We start from the raw sequence: 22,641 nt of genomic DNA on the forward strand, positions 1-22,641 counted from the left end.
CCCCACCTATAGGGCATGTTGTCACATTTCACATCCACTCGTTCAGGGTAAATCAAGAAAAAAAGTATACAATGTATTTATAAAACAAAACCACACAATTGTACTAGAGAAATTAATGTGGGGGAAAAAAATACTCTAAACCCTAAGTAGATTTACACAAATTGACAGTCAAAAAGTGTTATGTTGTGCCCCGCTCTCCCCTATGTTCTATATAGGATGAATATATGAATAAGATTCACCTTCCAGCGTCCGTTGCGTTGTTTCACCGTCATTCATAAATCCTCTCCCGTGGCCTCATGGGATAGTAAAGTGTTCATATGCACACTTCAAAATCTCTACAGAAGTATTCGGTCATCCCAGGTACTTTTCTCCTATAGTTTTTAAATATTATGTATTCTGACATGCTACTTTTTTGGCGTACTGTTGGGAAGTATCCAATTTCAGACACAGCGTTAGTTTATATATGTAAAAATAGGTTTTTCATCTTTCTTTAAACAAACAGTCATCATGAATAAGTTTCAAATGTACAGTATAATGTTGAATGTAAATGGAATCATATCAACACTTCCCAATTTAACTAGCCTATAAGGTGGCTTGGAAGGGAGACTAGCTAAACATGAGCTAACCCATCTTAACTAAACTGAGCAAAACCTAGGCTAATTTAAGTCAGTTTATGAGTATTGAGAATGTTTCACACTTGAAATTGTTAACACATCGCGATTTAGTTAATAAGTCACACTGTACTGGCACCAAAAGAACGGCTAATAGTCTGTGGTTAAAAATGCTAATGCTAACAGTGAGTATATGCTAAAACACTTTCAGTTTATAAGTGCGAAACATTTTAACCGAAAGTCTAACGCTGCATTAAGATTCAAAATGTGATGTGGGAGAGTCCTACCTGTGTCTCTGACTTTCGACCATAAAGACGCTCAGAAGATGATATACAAAGAAACAAATTGCAATGCTAACATTTGCTTGCAGGTGTTCGTTTGTCAACACAGAAGTCTCCTTGAAACCAAATTGCAGAGGATAAATGATGCCACACAATGCTAGAAGTCGTTCTGCAGGTGTACGATTATCAGCAAAGGTAATTTACACACCTGTTTCTTATTACCACGTAAAACTTTGATGCATTTTACTTGCTAAAATGTGAATGTTTATCATTAACAGTGTACATCCCTCTGCTTCAACCTGCCTAAAGGGCTTTAATAATCTGTGGAAAAAAACATTTCCTTTGCACAGAATCTACTTGTTCAGACACTCGAAGTCGCTTTGCATTTAAGATTCTTTTCCTCGTTGCAAGATGGATAAACTTCTAGTAGTAATGCATTAAAGATAGTTAGTGTGGATCTACTGTAGTGTGATGTAAGTGAGAGCAAACCTGACTACACAGTGGAGCTAACAGAGGCAACATCACCTTCTCAATGTGTGAAATCTAAATGAATCCTAGTGAAGGAGCTAGACTTTAAGAAGGGGCTGAATGTGCCTGTGAATTTCACTGCGAACCTATTTGTGGAAACCACACTCACGTCTTGAGTGGAAGAATATGAAGCTGTCTTTTTCTGCCAATAAAAAGTGTGTGCCTGTGTTTTAGTGAGTGAGAAATGCACTGTGTGAGTTCCAGACTAGGCGGTAAGTAGGAGCTAATACAGTTGTGTACAAGCTCCAAGTTTTAACGCCATCTCACGACCAATTCTTACAAATTCGTACGGGTGACTAATTCTTCACACAACCTTACTCGTAGAGGTTTAGGGGTGGGGTCAGGGGTAGGTCATCCGTCCGTAAAATATGTATGACTTAGCAAAAATCATACTAGTGAGGTCAAATGAAATCGTACGAATTAGTCACCTTGTAAAAGAGAGATCGAGTTGATATTTCCTTATTTATTTGTAAGCGCAGTAAAATGTTTAGAAAATGAACAGATCTGATAAGATCTACTTTGTGGAAGAATTGTTAAAGGGATAGTTCACTTTGAAATGAATTTTTGGTATGTTTTAGTGTACCTCAAGGACATCCAAGATGTAGGTGTCTTTGTTTCTGCAGTGTCAGTCATATAATGGAGGTCTATGGTCACCACCTCAAAGAGCATGCACAGAGAAGTCCAAATTAAACATGATTTAATGACTCGTAAATGTAAGTACACATTGATGGCCTAAGACACGAAACGAGCGGTTTGTGTGAGAAAACGAACAGTATTTATATCGTTTTTACCTCTTGTAAAAGTCACAGCCACGTCCAACTGATCTGAGGGCGCAGGCGCTTTGTGGCTGTAACAAGAGGTAAAAACGCTCATTTTGTGTCTTAGGCCATCAATGTGTACTTTCATTAAATCATGTTTAATTTGGACTTTTCTGTGCATGCTCTTTGAGGTGGTGACCATAGGCCTCCATTATATGACTGACAGACATGAACGGTTTGACCTAAAAATATCAAAATTGAAACTACTGTCGAAACAAAGACACCTACATCTTGGATGCCCTTGAGGTAAGCTAAAACACACCAAAAATTAATTTCAAAGTGAACTTTAAATGGCAATAGGCCTGTTTTTATACAAATTAAGGTAACACTTTAGTTTAGGGACCAATACTCACTGTTAGTACTTATAAAGTTGTAAAGTCAAGTTAGCATTTCTTTTTTTTCTTTGGAATAACATAAAATCATTCACAATAAGACCAGGAAAATACACAGCCCCTAAAGGACATGGTGATGGTGGAGCGAAAAATATTTCACTGCTTTTTCCTTCTCTTGAAAAAGTTTTGCGTCATGCCTGAGAAACTTTGCGTTTAAGTTTTGCGAGCGAACGCAAAGTTTCTCGGAGGAGCGTTACACATTTGTGAGAGAACGCAATAGCAAGGATTTATTATTTTTCCTCCCATCTCATATTTTTTTTTCCCACCACTATATCCCTTTAGGGGCTCCTGACCTAAATTTAACGTTGTTGACTTATCTTCTTGGTCCAGACTGAGAGCATAACAGAATCCACTGCACAGTTCTCTCACAGAGCTGATTTCTTATGCTAATCACAGCGCTGTCATCAGTAACAGAGTACATTAGCTAATACTCCAGCAAATAAATATTCTTTTCACTCTTTTTCCCGGTCCTCCGTAAGGTTGCGGTTCAGCAGCCTCTGTGACATCAGCGTGCTCAGTGTTTGGTGGGTCTACAGCTGGATGCCGGCCTTTATTGAGTAGGTGGAAGCGAATGTTCCTCGGCCCTATTCATCTCCCGTGGCTCCTGGCTAATTAAGCTGTCAGGCTGCCGTTTGAGGCCGGGGGAGAGCGACAGCATAAGAGCAGTGGTGGAGGAAAGCTGGATCTCTGGCGCTGGATCCAGCCTGTAATTTAAAACGCAGCTCAAAAGAGCTTCAGCACCCAGTCAAGCCACCCGAGGAGGGGAGCTAACCTCTCTCTTTATAAATCACTGATATGAAAGGCTTGTCTAATATGCAGGTGCTGTGAGAGAGAGAGAGAGAGAGAGAGAGAGGAGAGATAGATATTATATAAGCTTATGTACACATGTATGTGTTCCATTATGCATATGGTGAGAGTCCAAAGGCCAAATCCACTGTGAAATGCTGGGAATGAAAAAAATTAATTGAATTTTTTTTTTATGATTTAAAAAAAAATATATTATTTAGTAAATAAGTATTGGTAATTATTATTTTAATCAGTAATGTTATGCACATATATATAATTTATAATTTATTTAATTTTATATATGTAATTTATATAAAATAATTTATTTGTATATATATATATATATATATATATATATTGCATCTGAACTCTTCATATATATATATATATATATATATATATATATAAAACCCCCAAATCCAGAAAAGTTGGGACATTTTGTAAAATGCAATAAAATCAAGAATTGTTAATTCTCTTTAACCTTTTTTTAATGTTTTCACTGGCCAAATTAATTGCATTTTGTAAAAATAAACAGATTTTGATTTTGATGGCTGCAACACACCCCAAAAAGTTGGGACAGGGGCAAAAGTTGTAAGTTGTACTGGTAATAGGTGAGGATATCGTGATGCATAAATAGACTGCAAGCAAAGTTGTTTTGTACCAAATTTCATGAGAGAATTGCCAAACAATTCAAAAATCCCATTTCTCAATGCAACTCTGCAAAGTATTTAGGTCTTTCACCATCTACTATACATAATATTGAAAAGATTCAGGGAATCCAGAGAAATCTCAGGCCAGGCAGGAGACCTCTGGTGAATGTGTGTAACCTTTGACCCCTGAGGTGGCATTGCATGAGAAACCATCATGATGCTGTGTTAAATGTAGCCACATGTGCTCTGGTGTACTTTGGAAATCCGTTGTCACTCATTCAGGATATGTCACTTGAATCTCTGTTATGCAAGGAGAAATCTATGCATCATCTCAGATGGTCAAAAAGACAGTGGAAATGTGTGCTGTGTTCAGATGAATCCATGTTTCAGCTTGTTTAAAACTAACTTTGAGTTCTCAGTCCCAAAGATAAAAAGGACCATCCAGATTTGGTGCAAACATCGGTCATGGTTCGAGGGTGCATCAGTGCAAACGGCATGTGTGTGAAGGTACCATTGAGTGTTTTGGGATTGTATCAGGTGAGATTGGGTAAAAATTTCACTTGCACTTTGCTTCAACAATTAGTATCCTCACTTCCCAAACATTTCAAAAGTGTAATTAAAAGTACAGGTGATGTAACACAGTGGTAAACATTCCCCGGTCCCAACTTTTTTGAGTGTGTTGCAGCCATTTAAATTTGAAAACTTTAAAATTTGAAAATTTCAAATTTTTAAAATTTCAAATAAAACTTTGAAACACAAAAATTTGAAAAAAATGTCTTTGTGCTTTTTTCAGTTAAATAAAGGATAATGAGAATTAACAATAGTATTTAGTATAGTATAGTATTTACAGTATATGCTCATAATGCATGTAATACAACAAATAAGTTATAACACAAACACACTATATATGTATGTATATATATAATATGTGCATTTATATATATATATATATATATATATATTTCTGTTATAACTTATTTGTTGTTTTGTTGTATTAAATGCATTATGAGCATATACTGTAATACTGTATATATATATATATATATATATATATAATATGTGCATTAACTTCATAAGTTTCATAAGCTATTTCAATTTTAATAAAGAGTAATGAAAAATTTAGCTAATGCACTACTAGGGCATTCTGGGACAAAATGAATCCACCTTCATCAAAAATGATTTGGGTTTTATTTCTAGCCAAGAGTACTGTTCTTTTCATTTCCGATTATATCCTTTAGCACCCTATTGCCGTTATGTCAAATAAATTATATTTGCATAAGAAATTGTTTGGTCATTCTGAGTTTACGGCTTTCTCTCCAAGCAAAATCTCTGTGCTAAACTATTTATGCGGTGGATTAGAGTAATAATTTATCCAAAAATAAAACTGCTGTCATTATTTTCTCTCTCTCATGTTTGTGGTGCTTTATGGGAAAGCAATGTGGAAGAGTGGGTGTCTAAATTACCTCATTTAACAGGCGGTCAGTGACCTCTCCGCGGGGGACTGCGACTAAATCGGAGCACTTTTGTTTATAGTGGGCCTGTTTGGAGAACTGCAGAGCCAACCGTCACAAACCCTGTGAGATCCTCGTCTTTGCTGTAATAAACCTCTTTTTCTCTTTGCACTACAGGTGTTTGACATTTCAGCAGAAACAACTTTAGGCTGAGACACACACAATGAACTCCACCAGGCATCTGAGAAGAAAAACGTATTTTTCTCTAGGATGGCTGGAAACATCTTGAGAAAGCTGTGAGAACAACTTTTGTGAGCTTGAAGAAAATGTGTGTAATGTGTAGCACCTTGTGATGAAAGAGAATTGGACAATTGTCAAATTTTGGGGCATAGAATTATGATAAACATGCCAATTGTTTCACTTGTATTTTCAGATCAAGCTTATTTTTCATTTGATGGATGATAAAACATTCGTGAAAATCACTCAGAACAAACCACTCAGCAATATCCTGACAGCCACCCAGAACACCTCACTAGTTTACTTTTTTTCACACACTTTAGTTGCATCGAGTGGTGTTAGTAATACCCTGGCATTAACCCAGAACACCTTAGAAATACCTTGGCATCAACCAAGAACACCATAGCAACAACTTAGCAACACCCTTGCAGCCATGTAGAATACCCTAGTAACCACTTAGTAACACCCAAACAGCCACTCAGAACACCTTGGTTATACCCTGGCACCAACACAGAACACCATAGCAACAACCTAGCAACACCCAGGCAGACAGATACCCTAGCCACCACTTAGCAACACCCAGGCGGCCACCACTTAGCAACACCCTGGCAGCCACCCAAAACACCTTAATAATACCCTAGCATCAACCTAGAACACCCTGGCAACCACTTAGCAACACCCTGGTAGCCATGCAGAATACCCTAGTAACCACTTAGTAACACCCAGACAGTCACTCAGAACACCTCGGTAATACCCTGGGATCAACCCAAAACACCCTAGCCACCACTAAGCAACACCCTGGCAGTCAGGTACACTAGCCACCACTTAGCAACACCCTGGCAGTCAGGTACACTAGCCACCACTAAGCAACACCCTGGCAGTCAGGTACACTAGCCACCACTTAGCAACACCCTGGCAGCCAAGCATCCTAGCCACCACTTACAGTAGCAACACCCTGGTAGCCACCCAGACCATCTTAGTAATACCCTGGCATCAACCTAGAACACCCTGGCAACCACTTAGCAACACACTAGAAGCCATGCAGAACCCCCTAGTAACCACTTAGCAACACCCAGACAACCACTCAGAACACCTTAGTAATACCCTGGCATCAACCCAGAACACCATAGCAACAACTTAGCAACACCCAGGCAGACAGGCACCCTAGCCACCACTTAGCAACACCCTGGCAGTCAAGTACACTAGCCACCACTTAGCAACACCCTGGCAGCCACCCACAACACCTTAGTAATACCCTGGCATCAACCTAGAACACCCTAGTAACCACTTAGCAACACCCAGGCAGACAGACACCCTAGCAACACCCTGGCAGTCAGGTACACTAGCCACCACTTAGCAACACCAGGGACGCCACCCAGAATAACTTATACCCTGCAATACCCTGACAACAACCCTGAACACCCTAGCCACCACTTCTCAACACCATGGCAGCCATGCAGAACACCTTAGTAACACCCGAGCAGCCATCTAAAAACACCCTGGCAGATGCTTAGCAACACCCAAGAACATCTTAGCCAGCACCGCCCTGTCAAATAAACAGAACACCTTAGTAACAACCTGGCAACCATCCAGCTGAACCTAGCAACCACTGAGCAATACTCATTTGAAACATTTTTAAATAAGCTAAATATACGTATTCAGAGTTCGTCATGTTCATCTCACGTGATGACTTTGAAGTGAACGTGTTATCAGTAGTTCAGCCCAACAATATTGTGTGAACCAGAGCAAAAATGAAAACGGAGAAAGGAAATAATGCACACAAAAGCACCATTATCAGCTGGTTCCATCTGAACAATCACATCGTGCGCGGATAAGGACAGATGGATATGGCTGCCTTGAAGGCGTGGGGTTTCAGGCAGATTGTTACAATTCTTCCCCAGATTTGAGAGCCTGTGCAGCACTGATGCTCGTTAAGCCCATTGCCCTTTTGAAACCAATTTCGGTGTCTCTGCACTCATGCCCGTGCGAATATGTGGTCAGCTTGCTTTTTCAGGTTGTCGCGCCCCATGCAGCGCTTAGCTCTGTCTGGATTATGACAGCACTTTCCCTGCTCTGGGTCACCAGGATCAGCTCTCACTCAACACCACAGCCATAAATATAATCCCATCAGCCCCAGCATGGAAGAAGAGGATTTCAGGGTGACTATGAGGACTTTCCAGAAGATTAGGCCACTGGATATCTCATTCCACCTCACAAATGGAGAGTAAGATCGTCAAGCTGGGGATCATTTGCTTGCTTTACATTTCCACGTGTCGGTTTATATCTGTTGTTTGTACCAAGAAATGTCAGCATAATGCAGAATAATTTGCCAAAATATGCTGAATGCAAACAAAAAAAAACTGTATTTAACAATGCAAAACGCTCAACTTGATCTTTGTTTCCAATTCCAAAAGCATTTACGATTTATATTTTGAGTCGATATTCGTTAAAATTAAACAATTGATTTATTTTAATAGCGTTGGGTCCACCTAGTCGAGTCTTTAAGCCTCTATTGAGTTTGAGTTGATGTTTACTGTCTTGTTATCTATTATATAATTTTATGTTGTTACTTATTTAATTTCATGTTACAAGTGATGTGGATTCGACTATACTCGGCAAAAAAAAAAAAAAAAAAAAAATCGGTTACACTGTTGTATAAAGGTGTCTTTGTTATATAGCGTATGGGTAATTTTAATTAACGACAGCTACTTACTATAGGGTTATGATTAGGTTTGGTTTAGGGTTAGTTGCATGTAATTATCCATACTGTTATTAAGTAGGCTACATGTAAAAACAAAGTGTTACGAACATTTCCCCATTTCGGAGTCTAAAATGTCAAAGTTTGCGTGAGTGAGTCCGAGTCCAAGTTCATTCATAAATTGCAGTCCGAGTCCAAGTACCCAACTCTATGATTTAATATAACATAAGAATTGTCATGTTAAACATAAGTAGCCTCTCATTATCCTTCTAGGCAGTGTACAGTCCAATGTGCAGCATTCATTCAGTCAGTAGTAAGCTCTTAGCTGGTGTTCCATTCCACAGTGATGCACGTTAGAGGCTGCAGTCTGTAGCGCCATCTAGTGCCTGCTGACTATATAATCACATTCTCAAAAGACCATGTGGCTTTGACATCAGCAGAGATCACAACACACCTGCACACTGACCCCAATCCTCATAAGGACCTTAATGTCAATCACTGAGACAGTTGTCAGACTAATGCAACCTCTCTCTCTCTCTCTCTCTCTCTCTCTCTCTCTCTCTCTCTCTCTCTCTCTCTCTCTCTCTCTCTCTCTCTCTCTCTCTCTCTCTCTCTCTCTCTCTCTCTGCAAAGTCACAGTCTCGTGCAGGACAGAGGAACAAAACAAACACACACGGCCTGATGATTCGACAAAAACACAAACAGGAAATTATGGCATCAGTTGTGAGTATATAAGCATTCTATTCTATTCTATTCTATTCTAATATTATAATATATTCTAATTCTATTCTAATATTCTATTCTAAATAACTGCATATACTCCACATTTGCAATGAAGACGTGTATTTTTAAATCAGTAATCAAACATTTTATGGAGTGCATCAATGCTACTGTAATGTGAAGAAATGCTCATTATAAAGAGAAAATATCAATATTCATGTTTAACTTGAGGGTAAATGTTTCTTATTTAATTTGATTAAACTACAATGATTTTTGTAAGACGCAGTTGAAAATAAAATATAAATAGATTCCCTAGTTTAAACATGACTATTGTTTTTATCCTCTTTTTTTAAATTGTTTTTACAATACCAATATATATATATACAGTATATATATACAGTATATATACGTATATATATATATATATATGTATATATATATATGTGTATATATATATATATATATATATATATGTGTATATATATATATATATATATATATATGTGTGTATATATATATATATATATATATATATATTTCTGTGTCCACAAAGCAAATTTGAAGCATTTAGGTTTTTAACATCATAAGAAAAAAATCAGTCTGTCCAAACTTTCCACTGGCAGTGTGTATAAGATATTTTCCATAACAAACGTGTTTGCTGAAGTTTCAGGAAAGTTTGACCTGCCAAGGGAAAAATGCGATGATCCATCTAAGTGGCTGTGGTATTCAGCTGGTGTCTAACAAGGGCCGTCTCTCACGCACACCTGCCCTCCATCTGTTACCGACACATAGTCACATGACGCTCTCCTCCTCCTCCTCTTCCTCCTCAACACAGGATCATAGAGCTCCTGTTCAGTCCTCAGAGCAAGAGAAAGCAGCTGAGAACCTCCCCCTGAGACGCCCTCTGAAACTTGCCCCGCTAGAGCTCCCCCTAGAGGTGAGAGAGGCACAGTGGCAGAAGATCAGAAGTGCTCAGGAGGCCAAAGCACCGGGCTGTAATTCACAGGGGGCGTATCCAAGAAAAGCAAAGGTTTGTTTGCGGGACCGCCCGGCCAAGTCACCGGAACGCTCCCGTCTGGGTACCATCACAGTGCCCCACAAACCACTGCTACCTGTCAATCAAGTCAAGCTTGGTTCTGATAGGCCAGCGGGGAAGGAGGCGGGGCGAGGGGAAGTTGGCACTGCACATCCTTCTGAGAACAACTGCCAATCAGAACACGGCAACAGCCAATCAGCTGCTCCAGCTAGAAACCAGGAAACAGATAAGAGGCGTCTGAGACTGCGAAGGACCCGAGTACTAGAGGAGGATCAGGGCAAATCCAGCTCCTCAACAGGTGATGAGAGCAAACAGGCCTCAGCCGGCCCGGGCAAGGGTCAGCGCGCCGCCGACAAGGCCATCAGAGATGCCAGCCGTGTGCTGCAAAAGGCATCATGGAGGAACCTGCGGGAACCTGGGACTCGTGAGATGGAGGCAGTGGGTAAAGTTGGGAGAAGGATGGCTGTTAATGACATTCAGGAAGCCGTGCTCTGACTCTTTGACCCGAAGAGGAAGTTCAACACGTGGTTTTGGGGTTAGAGACTTGAACATGGCAAAGCAGAGGATTTCTGAAAACTGCCCAGTAATGTAGAAAACAGAACAACATTCCTGATCCAAATATTTGTATAGGCTAGTATAAATGACAGATTATTTACAGTGAGTCAGTCAGTGATTATCGCAAAATAAACCCAGACAGGGTGATCAGGACTTGGACATGAACTTTATTACACTATACTTACTCAGTAAATAATAATAACAAAAAATATCTGTCATGGGACTCATGGATGTGTGTGTGATTTAGTGCTGTCAAAACGATTAATCGCGATTACATCTAATGTTTGTGAATATATAATGTGAGTCAGTGTATGTGTGTGTATATGTATGTTAGATGCAATTAATCTATTTGACAGCAGTAATATATGCATTTTTAATTAGATACAGCCTAATTTGCATATTTGGACATAACATTGCAGAAAAGCTGTAATATAAAATTTTATGTCATAATGCACTGTGATTAATTAACTGGGGAAGTATGGTAATGTTTAATAATTAGGGAATAACAAATACCCCGAAATTGCCCTGCCCACCTGTGGTGTCTTGCTTTTAAATGTTAATTTATGCAGTTTATCATTGTTACCTGCAGAACGCTTCGAGTGACCAATCAGAATCCAGTATTCCGGTGAGCCGTGTAATAAAATCCATTTATGTTCTTTATATAAGACGATTATTGTTGCTAAAACTAGATAAAAATAGAAAGTCCATATTGACAGTCTAAGAAAAAAGTTTATCAAAACTAAATTTCAGTGATCACTTCTGTTCCTAGTTACATAAATCAATATGTCTAACGCAATCTGAGATTAATAAATAAATAAATAAATCTATCTTCTTTCAAGGGACAATGCTAAATTACTAAAATGACTTTGAATGTCATATATATAGCTAGCACTAAAATAACACTTTGTAAAAGCTGCAAAGGCAACAGAACACTAGCTGTGGTTATTATTGCGATGGATTATGGGAAATGAGTACTTTATTGTTAATTAAACAATTTTTAACAAGTTTATCCTATTCAAGGTTGCTGTTTGAGTGTGATGAATATTGTAGTAGGCTAGTAACGTTCCCACCAAACACAGAACGTTCCCCTAACGTCCCCGTGGGGTTATTTTTTGGGAACCAAACAAGAACGTTATAGGAACGTTCCATGTAGGTTATTTTTAGGTTCCATTTTTATAACGTAAGGAGAATGTTCCCGGGAACGTTCCCTTAATCTTAAGGGAAAGTTCTAGGAACGTTCTGGGAACCAAAAACTAACGTACCCAGAACCTAAATTTGTTTGCTGGGAAGCTGAAGTATTTTTTTTTAAAGTCCCCCGCCCTGTGGTGAAAATATGGTTTTTAATGTTAGCCTATTTGTCTTTGTGTTGTTTTTAATGTGCTTTAAGACAAACCATGTGCAAAATAATAAGTCAACAACACCATGCTGAGTCTTTTCTCATTAAAACGTCAGTGAACCAAAGATCTCAAAATCGTGGTTTGAAATCTGATGTCACAAACTAATTGTAATCAATCATGTCAAGGTCCCGGCGGGCTTTTGCATATTATTAACAGCGAACCAACAGGGAGTTCCAGGAAGGATATCCAGGTAGCCTTAGCCTATATTTTCTGTTGATATGAAAAAAAAATTGGGTAGATTTAGCAATATAACGTGCGTGAGTTGTTCAAAGCATTTCTAATGATTGTTAGAAGGATGTTGCCCGACTCTGACATGGTTTGTGTAACATTAGCTACATAGCTGTTGATAACAAACCAGACATTAGACAAGCAAAGGCTAAATTAGCCTGGCTAATTATGTTAATTACCAATGTTTTATGAAACGGTTAGTTCGAATCCTTGATTCTGATTGGTCAAGAGCTGCGCTTTATTCACGATAAAACACGGCTATGCCTATGACCGCTTCACCCGATTCTATTGATCGCTGTGCAACACTTGTATTTGCACACCATTTATGAATAAAAATAGTGATTTTAGATTATAAAAATTTTATAATCTAAAATCACTATTTTTATTCATAAAAATGAATAATTTTGTCCTGTGAATATTTTGTCCTGTGAAAAAAAATCATGCCTAAATATATTTAGGCATGATTTTTTTTTTGTCCTGTGAAAAAAAATCATGCCTAAATATATTTAGGCATGATTTTTTTTCACAGGACAAAAACTTAAATACTGTGTTATTTTAGTGATCAAATATTATTTTTAAGGGATACTATAGGGGAACTTCAAATTAAAAGACGCAGAAGTCTGGGAGAGGATTAAAACTGAAACATTCAAATTGGTTTCAAGTCGGCATCAGAGCACCCCTACACTGAATCTAGTTCAAATTCATGGTTACGTAAGTAGCCTATCTGTTCTAGGCTACTGATCAACTGGCTGCCAATGGAGAACACCATTCAAGGCCCCTGGCCACTAGAGTTTGTAATGTTTTGTTACATGTTAAATAAATGGGCAGCAAATACAAAAACCTTCTTCCCATAATTAAATCGTAAGCTCAAGCTGTATTTTTTTTTCCATAATGAAATCTTCATAACAGAAACAGATCGGATTGACCTCTATAACCCCACATGTCTCCTCACTTGAGTTCTTCAAATAACCAAACTTCCTCGTCACTTTTGTAGATCTGCATCTGTGCCAAACCATCAGTTGTCCTCTGCTGGACTTCGCCCTGCGCTAAAGTTAGTGTGACCTCCAAGCGAGACCCCTTACAAAAAGATAGAGGATGGAAATAGATCATGTTTCTTTTCAACAAGATGCCGCACAAGCAGTTACTTCCTGCACGTTTTTACTGGTGGATGTTTATTGCTGTGTGGCTCGGTTGTTGATGTGTTTTACTGTCCATAACGATGGGATTTAGGGAGTTTGGAAAGTGCATGTTTGTACGATTTCGTGAGTGCCCGATGCCTGTGAAAGTACTCTGTGGTAAGATGTCCAGATGAGACATGAAAAGTAAGACAGAAGGAGAAGGGAAAGAGAGAGAAAGCAAGGGTCTTCAGAGACACGCCGTGCACACAGGACATCTGGCATGTTCGGCCTCAAAGAACAAGACGATCTGACAGGAAAAACAGCAGGATGGTCGTTACCATCTTTTAAGGTAAAAAAAGTAATTTTTAATTGGGTTTCCTCAGAGATTAATTCGACTAATAGTTTGACAGTATGATACTGTTAGTGTTTAAAGAGATTAAAAGTCTATCGGATCTATCTATCTATCTATCTATCTATCTATCTATCTATCTATCTATCTATCTATCTATCTATCTATCTATCTATCTGTCTGTCTGTCTGTCTGTCTGTTTGTCCATCCATCCATCCATCCATCCATCTTTATCTATCCATCCATCCATCCATCCCTATCCATCCATCTATCCCTATCTGTATCTACCCACCCATCCAACCACCCATCCACCCATCCCAATCTACCCATCCATCCACCCACCCATCCATCCATCCATCCATCGAATCCATCCCTATCTACCCACCCATCATCCATCCATCCATCCCTATCTACCCACCCACCCATCCATCCATCAATCCATCCATCCCTATCCTACCCACCCATCCACCCACCCATCCAACCACCCATCCATCCATCTATCCATCCATCCCTATCCTACCCACCCATCCACCCACCCATCCATCCATCCATCCATCCATCCATCCATCCACCCATCCTTCCATCCACCCATCCATCCATCCTTCCATCCACCCATCCATCCATCCCTATCTACCCACCCATCCATCCATCATCCATCCATCCATCCATCCTTCCATCCACCCATCCATCCATCCATCCATCCATCAACCATCCATCCATCCATCCATCCTTCCATCCACCCATCCATCCATCCATCCTTCCATCCACCCATCCATCCATCCATCCATCCATCCATCCATCCTTCCATCCACCCATCCATCCATCCATCCATCCTTCCATCCACCCATCCATCCATCCATCCATCCATCCATCCATCCATCCATCCATCCATCCTTCCATCCATCCATCCATCCATCCTTCCATCCACCCATCCATCCATCCATCCATCCTTCCATCCATCCATCCATCCATCCATCCATCCATCCATCCTTCCATCCATCCATCCATCCATCCATCCATCCATCCATCCATCCACCCATCCATCCATCCATCCATCCTTCCATCCATCCATCCTTCCATCCATCCATCCACCCATCCATCCATCTTTAACTTGTAGGTCACACTACCCCATCACAGTCTAAACAAGTCTTTTCACACTGTGTTTACTGTAAAAGAATAGTTCAAAAATGAATAATATATATATCATAATTTGCTCACCCTCAATTTGTTCCAAACCTGTATGAATTTTTTTCTCTGTGTTCAGAAGAAGATATTTTGAAGAATAATGGTTTACCCAAAACAGTTGACGGGCCCCATCGACTTCCTTAGTATGTGGGAAAAATACTATGGAAGTCAATGGGGAATTCAACATCCTATGTGTTTGGCCAATTAATTTGACCATTTACCTTAACTCAAAGGTGGCCAATTATTCAATTGTGAATGTTGCACAACCCTGGAGCATTTTGAAAAGAGCCACTTAGTTCAACTTTTCAAATCTGTGTTTTAATGAAAATGCACATTCATTCATTCACTATAGACACAAACCTTGGGGGTAAAAATCCCACATCAGTCCCATTGGCAACCTGTTGTAGGCTCAGCCTTTCCTGGAGAGAAGAGGAGAGAGAGAATGAACTTGTGTGAGAGAAAAGGAAAGATGACAAGAAAGAAAGTGACAAAAATATCCCGGAAAGTTGCTCTATAATTGGTGCAGTCTGTCAGAGCCCTATTTTATGTGCGTGAACAGGGCAGGGCAGCCATCTCGTCCCCACTGAAACCCAACACTTAGAGGAACTGTTCCTCGTCCCGCCCACCTCCCAGCAGAGGAGAGCAGACTCCACAACACTGTGCTCCTCACTGCAGGATTACTGTGTGTGTTTGTGTGTGTGTTATCACACCTGTGTATGACCTTACCTGGAGCTTTATTTCTAGGAGGATGCTGCTTTGATACTTCAGGTGTCTGTGAGGTGTGTTTTTGGAGGAGGTTGAAGAAGATCTTACGGATTGACAGGTAAGAGTGAAGTTCATCATTCATATCCCAAATATATCCCATCAGCACACAGTGTTTGATTTGTGATATTTTGATCTAAGATGTTCAGTCATCATATCTTGATAGCTCAGTCTGCTCTATAACTACTGCTTTCTTTATTCGTCCACTTTTGGGTTTGGTGCTTTGGTAGAAGTAAAGGCTGTTTTTAACATTTCAGAAGAGGAAGAGTGAAGATTTCTGGTTTATTCATCTGCAGGTTGTTCCCAGGCTGGTCGTTTAGCAGAGTTTTGGAGTTTGGCCGCAGTCGGGCCCTAGAGTGTTAGTGGAGATAGACAAACTAAAAGGTTTCAGAGACTCAAAATGAGAAATGTAATTGCATACAATTATGAAAACTGATGTTTTTTTTTTGACAATTCCAAACTGTCCAATAATGAAATAACAGAGGTAACTGGATCAAATCAGTCATTTGCATTGGTACCAAAAAATTGTAGGTTATATAGAGTTCGTAAACCAAAAATGACATGTTATACTGTACATCCGTCTAATAATAAAAATGTTTTAAGTTAGTTAGAAGATTGTATTTATTAATCTGGTAAACCCCAAATAGTATGTTTTACTGTGCGTATAATAACTCAAATATTGTAAATTGGTTGATGAAAGAATGCAGGTAAGTAAATGATTGCATGTTGCATGGATGGTAACCAAAAGGTTTTAGGGCTGGTGATTGAAAGGTTATAGGTCGTAGGGCTAGTAATGCAAAGGTTGTTGGTCATAGGACTGGTACTGTGTAAACAATTGTAGGTTGTCAAGCTAGTTAGCAAAAGTTTTCAGTTTCTAAGCTAGTTTTTTTGATAAATCACAGAACAGTGTTGACAATATATGCGCTTTTAAATGTTTCTCTATTGGCATGTGATGCGAGATACTGTCTGTCTGTGTGTGCGTTACAATGCAGAATGGCGATTTACTTGCGTGTAAAATATGCTGTTTAACACGTGCATTCACCCGAATAGTTTGATCATTCAGAGGGTATAATCAAACATATCTAGTGGAGGGCTCTCAGAGTATGCATTTATTTGTCATTTTAACTGTTGGAAACGAAGCGTAAAAGTGAACATTACAGATTTTTTATCCTGTTGCGCCCTCTATAGGCCACGATCAGTCAATGCTTAAAAGCTTAAAGCGTCATGGCAGAGCATTCAAGTCGTCTAGTCTAGTTGGTGACTATGACCATTGTGCCCTTGGACATGGCACTTACCCACAGGTTCCATTTGGGACATTGACCATATGGGTCAACTGGGTGAACTGGGTGTTCCCTTTCACAACCATTTCATTTTAGTAATGAAAAGAATTTAGTTTTTTAACCAAGCACTGGCCCATTAGTTTTAAAATGCAACCGGTAATTTAGGCAAATAGCTTGACCAGTTGGCTGGAAAAACAAAGTGCCTTTTAAAACGTTGGACTGCTGAACTGGCTGCAAAAACAGTACATATTGGCATTTCTATATAATTTGATGTCTAAAATAAATATAAATCATATTACATGTTTTACAGGTGGCTATTTGTTTTCACAGACACGTGAAAATCCAGTTTAAATGTTGTTTACTGCAAATGTATACAGTTAATGTTACTAGTTATATGAATCCAGGATACTTTCACAACCTCAAAGAAACATGAGAAGACCTGCTGGTCAAAGGGTTCAAAGAGCTCAGCTTGCTGGGACATACTGGGGACTTTTAAGACCAAAAGTAAAAAGCAAGCAAGACTTTCTGGGTCGTATGATGATAGTGCAAACCTTCATGGAGGGAAAAAAAAGGAGGGAGAGGAATGAGCTATGGAAAGCAACAAAGAAAAGACACTGAATTGTGTGAGAGGAGGCCTCTGACCATCAGTTCACGAGGAACATAATTGTGTTCCTTATGTTCTGACTGATCCAAAGAAATGGGCAGATTTCCATAGATGCATCAACTTTTGTACTGGAAACTTTGAACTCACTAACTCAATTGATACCATTTTTACAAGTCATCAAAGTCCCATTTGCCATTGAAGTTAATTCTATTGTCCTCGGTGAAGGTTTTTCAGGAGAATAGCAATTTAATGCACCTGAAAGTAGGGGAACTTAGCTGAAATTGCCTGTGAGGAAAGATTGCCACATCATCAAGGCTCAGCAAACCATAATTCAATGCTTCCTAACGTTGTTGCCTCGCTCCTTGATGACAGTGTGCTCCCTGGGGCGAAATCAGAAGAACACCCTATTTACAGCGAAACAGCAGTTCAGCTTAGCCAGAGGAGCGTGGTTAGTCACCAGTAATGTATATATAGTTTGGTGAACAGGGGAATGAATTACAGATGGACATAAATCATTAATCTGTTCACTCGGTTTTCTGATGGAGATCTTTCATTATGTGTTATTTATAATATTATGCAGTCCCCCCAAATACTTCATCTCACATTCATGCTAGCACTTTTGCTAATAGACAACAAACATTATTTCTTCACTATGCACTTAACAAATCATATTTAGTATCACATTCAGGGAATATATATAGGGATGAATCTCAGTCTCATGGAGAGAGGTTTTCTACTACTCCTTTACCTATTATTTTCAGTGATTTTACAAGATAACACTTTACAATTCATTTGTTAACATTAGTTAATGTATTAAAGGAGTAGTTATCTTTTAAAAAAACATTTGCTGATCATTTACTCACCCCCATGTCATCCAAGATGTCCACGTCTTTCTTTCTTTAGTCGAAAAGAAATGAAGGTTTTTGATGAAAACATTCCAGGATTTTTTCCATATAATGGACTTCAATGGGAACCAAACGGTTCAAGGTCCAAATGAGAGTTTCTGTGCAGCTTCAAATGGCTTTAAACGACACCAGACGATGAATAAGGGTCTTATCTAGCGAAACGGTAAGTCATTTAAAAAATGAATGAAAAAGTTTAAGTTTTATAAGCACAAATGCTCGCCTTGCTCTGTTCTGTGATGCGTGTTCGTGACTCTCCTGTTCGAACTTTTTTCGAAATCTTTTTTCGAGTCCCCTAGGTAAGACCCTTATTCATCGTCTGGTGTCGTTTAAAGCCCTTTGAACAGTTTGCACTGAAAGTGTCTTTTGGACCTTGAACCATTTGGTTCCCATTAAAGTCCATTATATGGAGAAAATCCTGGAATGTTTTCATCAAAAACCTTAATTTCTTTTCGACTAAAGAAATGGTAAATGGACATCTTGGATGACATGGGGGTGAGTTAATTATCAGCAAAAGTTTTTTCAAAAGACTGCTCCTTTAATACAAATACAGCCGTTCATTGTTTGTTCATGTTTGTTCAAAGTGCATTAACCAATGTTAACAAATACAACTTTTTATTTTTATAATGTATTAGCAAATGTTGAAATTAACATTAACTAAGATTGATTAATGCTTCTGAAGTGCAGTTCCTTCTTATTATTTCATGATAATTCAAGTTTAAAACCTTATTGTAAAGTGTTACCCGTTTTACTCATGTGTAGTACGCAAATAATAAGATTTCTTTTTTTTTATTTATATTGTACTTAAAATGGTAATGTGTTCACTTGTATAGTGAGTTTATGAGCATCATTTTGTTATTGACTCAAACTAAAACTGCAAGTAATCAGGATTAATGTGGCCTGCACCAGTAGTACATCAGTTATAGCACACGGCTAACATGAATCATACACTCCACTTCTGTTTGCAATCTATCAATATAACTCCACTCCGAGTCACAATGACTGATCACCTCACATTTGTTCTCATTTCTCCACAGGAGCCGCAACTTAATGATCATCGCACCTTAGTGGGAATATCAGCAAACAACAGCGGAGAAGGAGATGGAGTTTCGATTCGGCCTCAGGATCTCTCTGGTCCTGACCATACTGGCTCTGACTCTGTACGGAGGGGGTGTTGAAGGACAAAGGGCAGGTGAGGTCACGCACTAGCCTAAATATACTGTTTTCATGACCCCTAACCACATCTCTGTTTAACTTTGGCTTGGTGGCTCCAATTCGTGAGTCTGTCATGTGTGCAGACTGAGAAACTAACAGCTTTGAGTTCTCTGTCAAATTCAGTCCATGGTACACTGACAGAAACACAAACCTCGTAAATCTGTGGCTAAACTCTATACACACTGTCTGTAAAATTGCATGTCTTTTGTCCCAGGTTGCAAGAATGTCCACTATGATCTGGTATTCATCTTGGACACCTCTTCCAGTGTGGGCAAGGAAAACTTTGAGAAGATCCGGCAGTGGGTGGCAAACCTGGTGGAATCTTTCGACGTAGGTGCGGAGAAGACACGTGTGGCCGTGGTTCGCTACAGTGACCGTCCCACCGCCGAATTCAACCTGGGCAGGTACAAAACTCTCGAGGAGGTCAAGCGTGCCGCTGGGAACATCCGCTACCTGGGTGGGAACACCAAAACTGGAGATGCCATCAGCTTCACCACCAACAACATCTTCACGGAGAGGACGGGGGCGAGGCCCGCCGCCAAGGGTATTCAAAAAGTTGCGATCTTGCTGACGGACGGCAGGAGTCAGGATTTTGTTTTGGAGCCGTCGGTTGCGGCAGCGGCTGCTGGAATCAGGTTGTTCGCTGTAGGGATCGGGGAAGCTCTTAAGGAGGAGCTGGAGGAGATCGCCGCCGAGCCCAAAAGTGCTCATGTGTTCCACGTGACGGACTTTGACGCCATTGACAAGATCAGGGGCAGGTTGAGGAGGAGGCTCTGCGAGAGTGAGTATTGATGACTTTTTTTTTTTTGCAGTGATGCCATGGAATAACCATTTTGGGTTTTTTTAAACATTTAAAAAATCTATAGAGCCTTTTTCCACTATAAAGAACCTATTGTCCTGTTAAAGGGATAGTTCACTTTGAAATTAATTTTTGATATGTTTTAGCTTACCTCAAGGGCATCCAAGATGTAGGTGTCTTTGTTTCAGCAGTATTTTCTAATTTGATATTTTTAGGTCAAACCGTTCTTGTCTGTCAGTCTTATAATGGAGGTCTATGGTCACCACCTCAAAGAGCATGCACAGAGAAGTCCAAATTAAACATGATTTAATGACTCGTAAATGCAAGTACACATTGATGGCCTAAGACACGAAACGAGCGGTTTGTGTGAGAAAACAAACGGTATTTATATCATTTTTCCTCTAATCACAGTCACGTCCAAGTACTCTGAGCCCGAACTTTCTGTGAAAGCGCCGGAAGGCCCCGGAAGTGATCTCTCGCGCGTGTACGTCACTCATTGCTTACACAGAGAGAGATTTCAGAAGTGTTACCCTTCATTGTGAAGATTTAAACATATTAGATATACAGGAAATTGCAATGGAAGACGATTTCGATATTTCGCAACCGCGCAAGAGATCAGCACCCGTGCCTTCAGATCACTTGGCCGTGGCTGTGGTTACAAGAGGTAAAAACGATATAAATACTGTTCGTTTTCTCACACAAACCGCTCGTTTCGTGTCTTAGGCCATCAATGTGTACTTACATTTACGAGTCATTAAATCATGTTTAATTTGGACTTCTCGGTGCATGCTCTTTGAGGTGGTGACCATAGACCTCCATTATATGACTGACAGACATGAACGGTTTGACCTAAAAATATCCAAATCGAAACTACTATCTTGGATGCCCTTGAGGTAAGCTAAAACATACCAAAAATTAATTTCAAAGTGAACTATCCCTTTAAATAGTTCCAGGGACAGAAACATATATGACAGTACATTTCTTTACATAGTCAGATAGGTTAGGCGGGAGTTGACTTAACACAGAGTCAGCTTGACTGTTGACCGACTAAAAACACCAGTCATTTGATATGCTTTTGTTGGCACACATTCCCATTCACAAGAAAGTCTGTTCTGTGCCATACAAGACTTGTTGGACAGGAACTGGAAGCTCTTTGGCCACGGCATTTGTGTGGTTTCTTGCCTCGGTGAGCTCCGAGTAAAGAGGTGTAGTAAATACAGAAGAGCTCAAGTGCTTTTCCAGATCACATCGGATAACCTAAAAGTACATGTGGGATAGTCTTTGGAGGCCATTACAAACAACAAGCTTGCATTAAAACTATGAATATAGATTCAAAAATACATAAACCCAACCCGTTGAGGTATGTGGCCTGGATTGACCATGCAAATGCAAATTATGTGTGCGCGTAGTATGTTTTTAGTGATGATGGATGCTTAGCCTTGACATTCCTCTCTAAAATTAGCGTGAACGGGAGAGCGACGACACCTGGAGCTCTTCAGTTTAAAGTGGAAATCTGAGTCCGGAGTAGCACTTCCGCTTTCCAGAACTCTTGTGTAGTCAAAGCGAGATAAAAACATTACATATACAGCGGTGAAGCGGTCTTTTGTTGAAGGTACAATTATTGGGATTTGAAGAGGTTGTAACACAAGCCTTCTCCGATGCCTGCTTTAAATCAGACAGCCAAGTGGGAAGATAGGGAACCATTGGACTTGGCAGGGAGATGGAGAGATTACAAGAGAAAGAGATAAACTGATGTATTGTAACCCTTGACCCCGCCCAGATTCCAACCAAAGGTCCTCCTCTGAGTGACTCTACGTGACTCAGAAGTGCAGAGATATCGACTCAAACATGATTTCACTGCCAGCTTTAGACTTTGATTAACCTTTAAGAATTTGAACTGAACGTCAGGTCCAGTTCTGTGAATACCAAGATAATCTGGCACTAGCATTGGCATCTGAGAATACTGGTGGCTAGAAATCATGGCATCTCCAAGGTCCAAGTTATTTTTGCTCTGAAAATTACAGTCCTAATGTTTCAAG

At 39.6% G+C, this 22,641-nt stretch overlaps 2 protein-coding genes and 1 long non-coding RNA gene across 3 annotated transcripts in view; all 3 read left to right on the plus strand.

Moving 5' to 3' along the window:
- The first annotated feature begins 606 nt into the window (after positions 1-606).
- On the plus strand, positions 607-7,071 carry LOC148970868 (uncharacterized). The gene is made up of 3 exons (XR_016147374.1): positions 607-796; positions 982-1,087; positions 5,695-7,071. It is a non-coding gene; the product is annotated as an uncharacterized LOC148970868 (long non-coding RNA).
- A 4-nt stretch (positions 7,072-7,075) lies between these two features.
- On the plus strand, positions 7,076-11,541 carry LOC120483480 (uncharacterized). The gene is made up of 3 exons (XM_039678532.2): positions 7,076-7,978; positions 9,086-9,175; positions 9,837-11,541. Exons 2-3 carry the CDS (start codon positions 9,134-9,136, stop codon positions 10,701-10,703), a joined length of 909 nt encoding a protein of 302 aa, XP_039534466.2. The 5' UTR covers positions 7,076-7,978; positions 9,086-9,133; the 3' UTR covers positions 10,704-11,541.
- Positions 11,542-19,627: 8,086 nt separating this feature from the next.
- Positions 19,628-22,641, plus strand: part of col22a1 (collagen, type XXII, alpha 1) — a 59,740-nt gene continuing 56,726 nt past the window's right edge. Inside the window, exons 1-2 of the mRNA XM_089122785.1 lie at positions 19,628-19,780; positions 20,018-20,584. Of these exons, the coding sequence (XP_088978911.1) occupies positions 19,690-19,780; positions 20,018-20,584 (658 nt within the window). The 5' untranslated portion in view covers positions 19,628-19,689. The remainder of the gene's footprint in view (positions 19,781-20,017; positions 20,585-22,641) is intronic.

This window comes from Pimephales promelas, chromosome 18 (genome assembly GCF_988280905.1).
Source record: "Pimephales promelas chromosome 18, fPimPro1.hap1.1, whole genome shotgun sequence".
NCBI classification, from domain to species: Eukaryota; Metazoa; Chordata; class Actinopteri; order Cypriniformes; family Leuciscidae; genus Pimephales; species Pimephales promelas.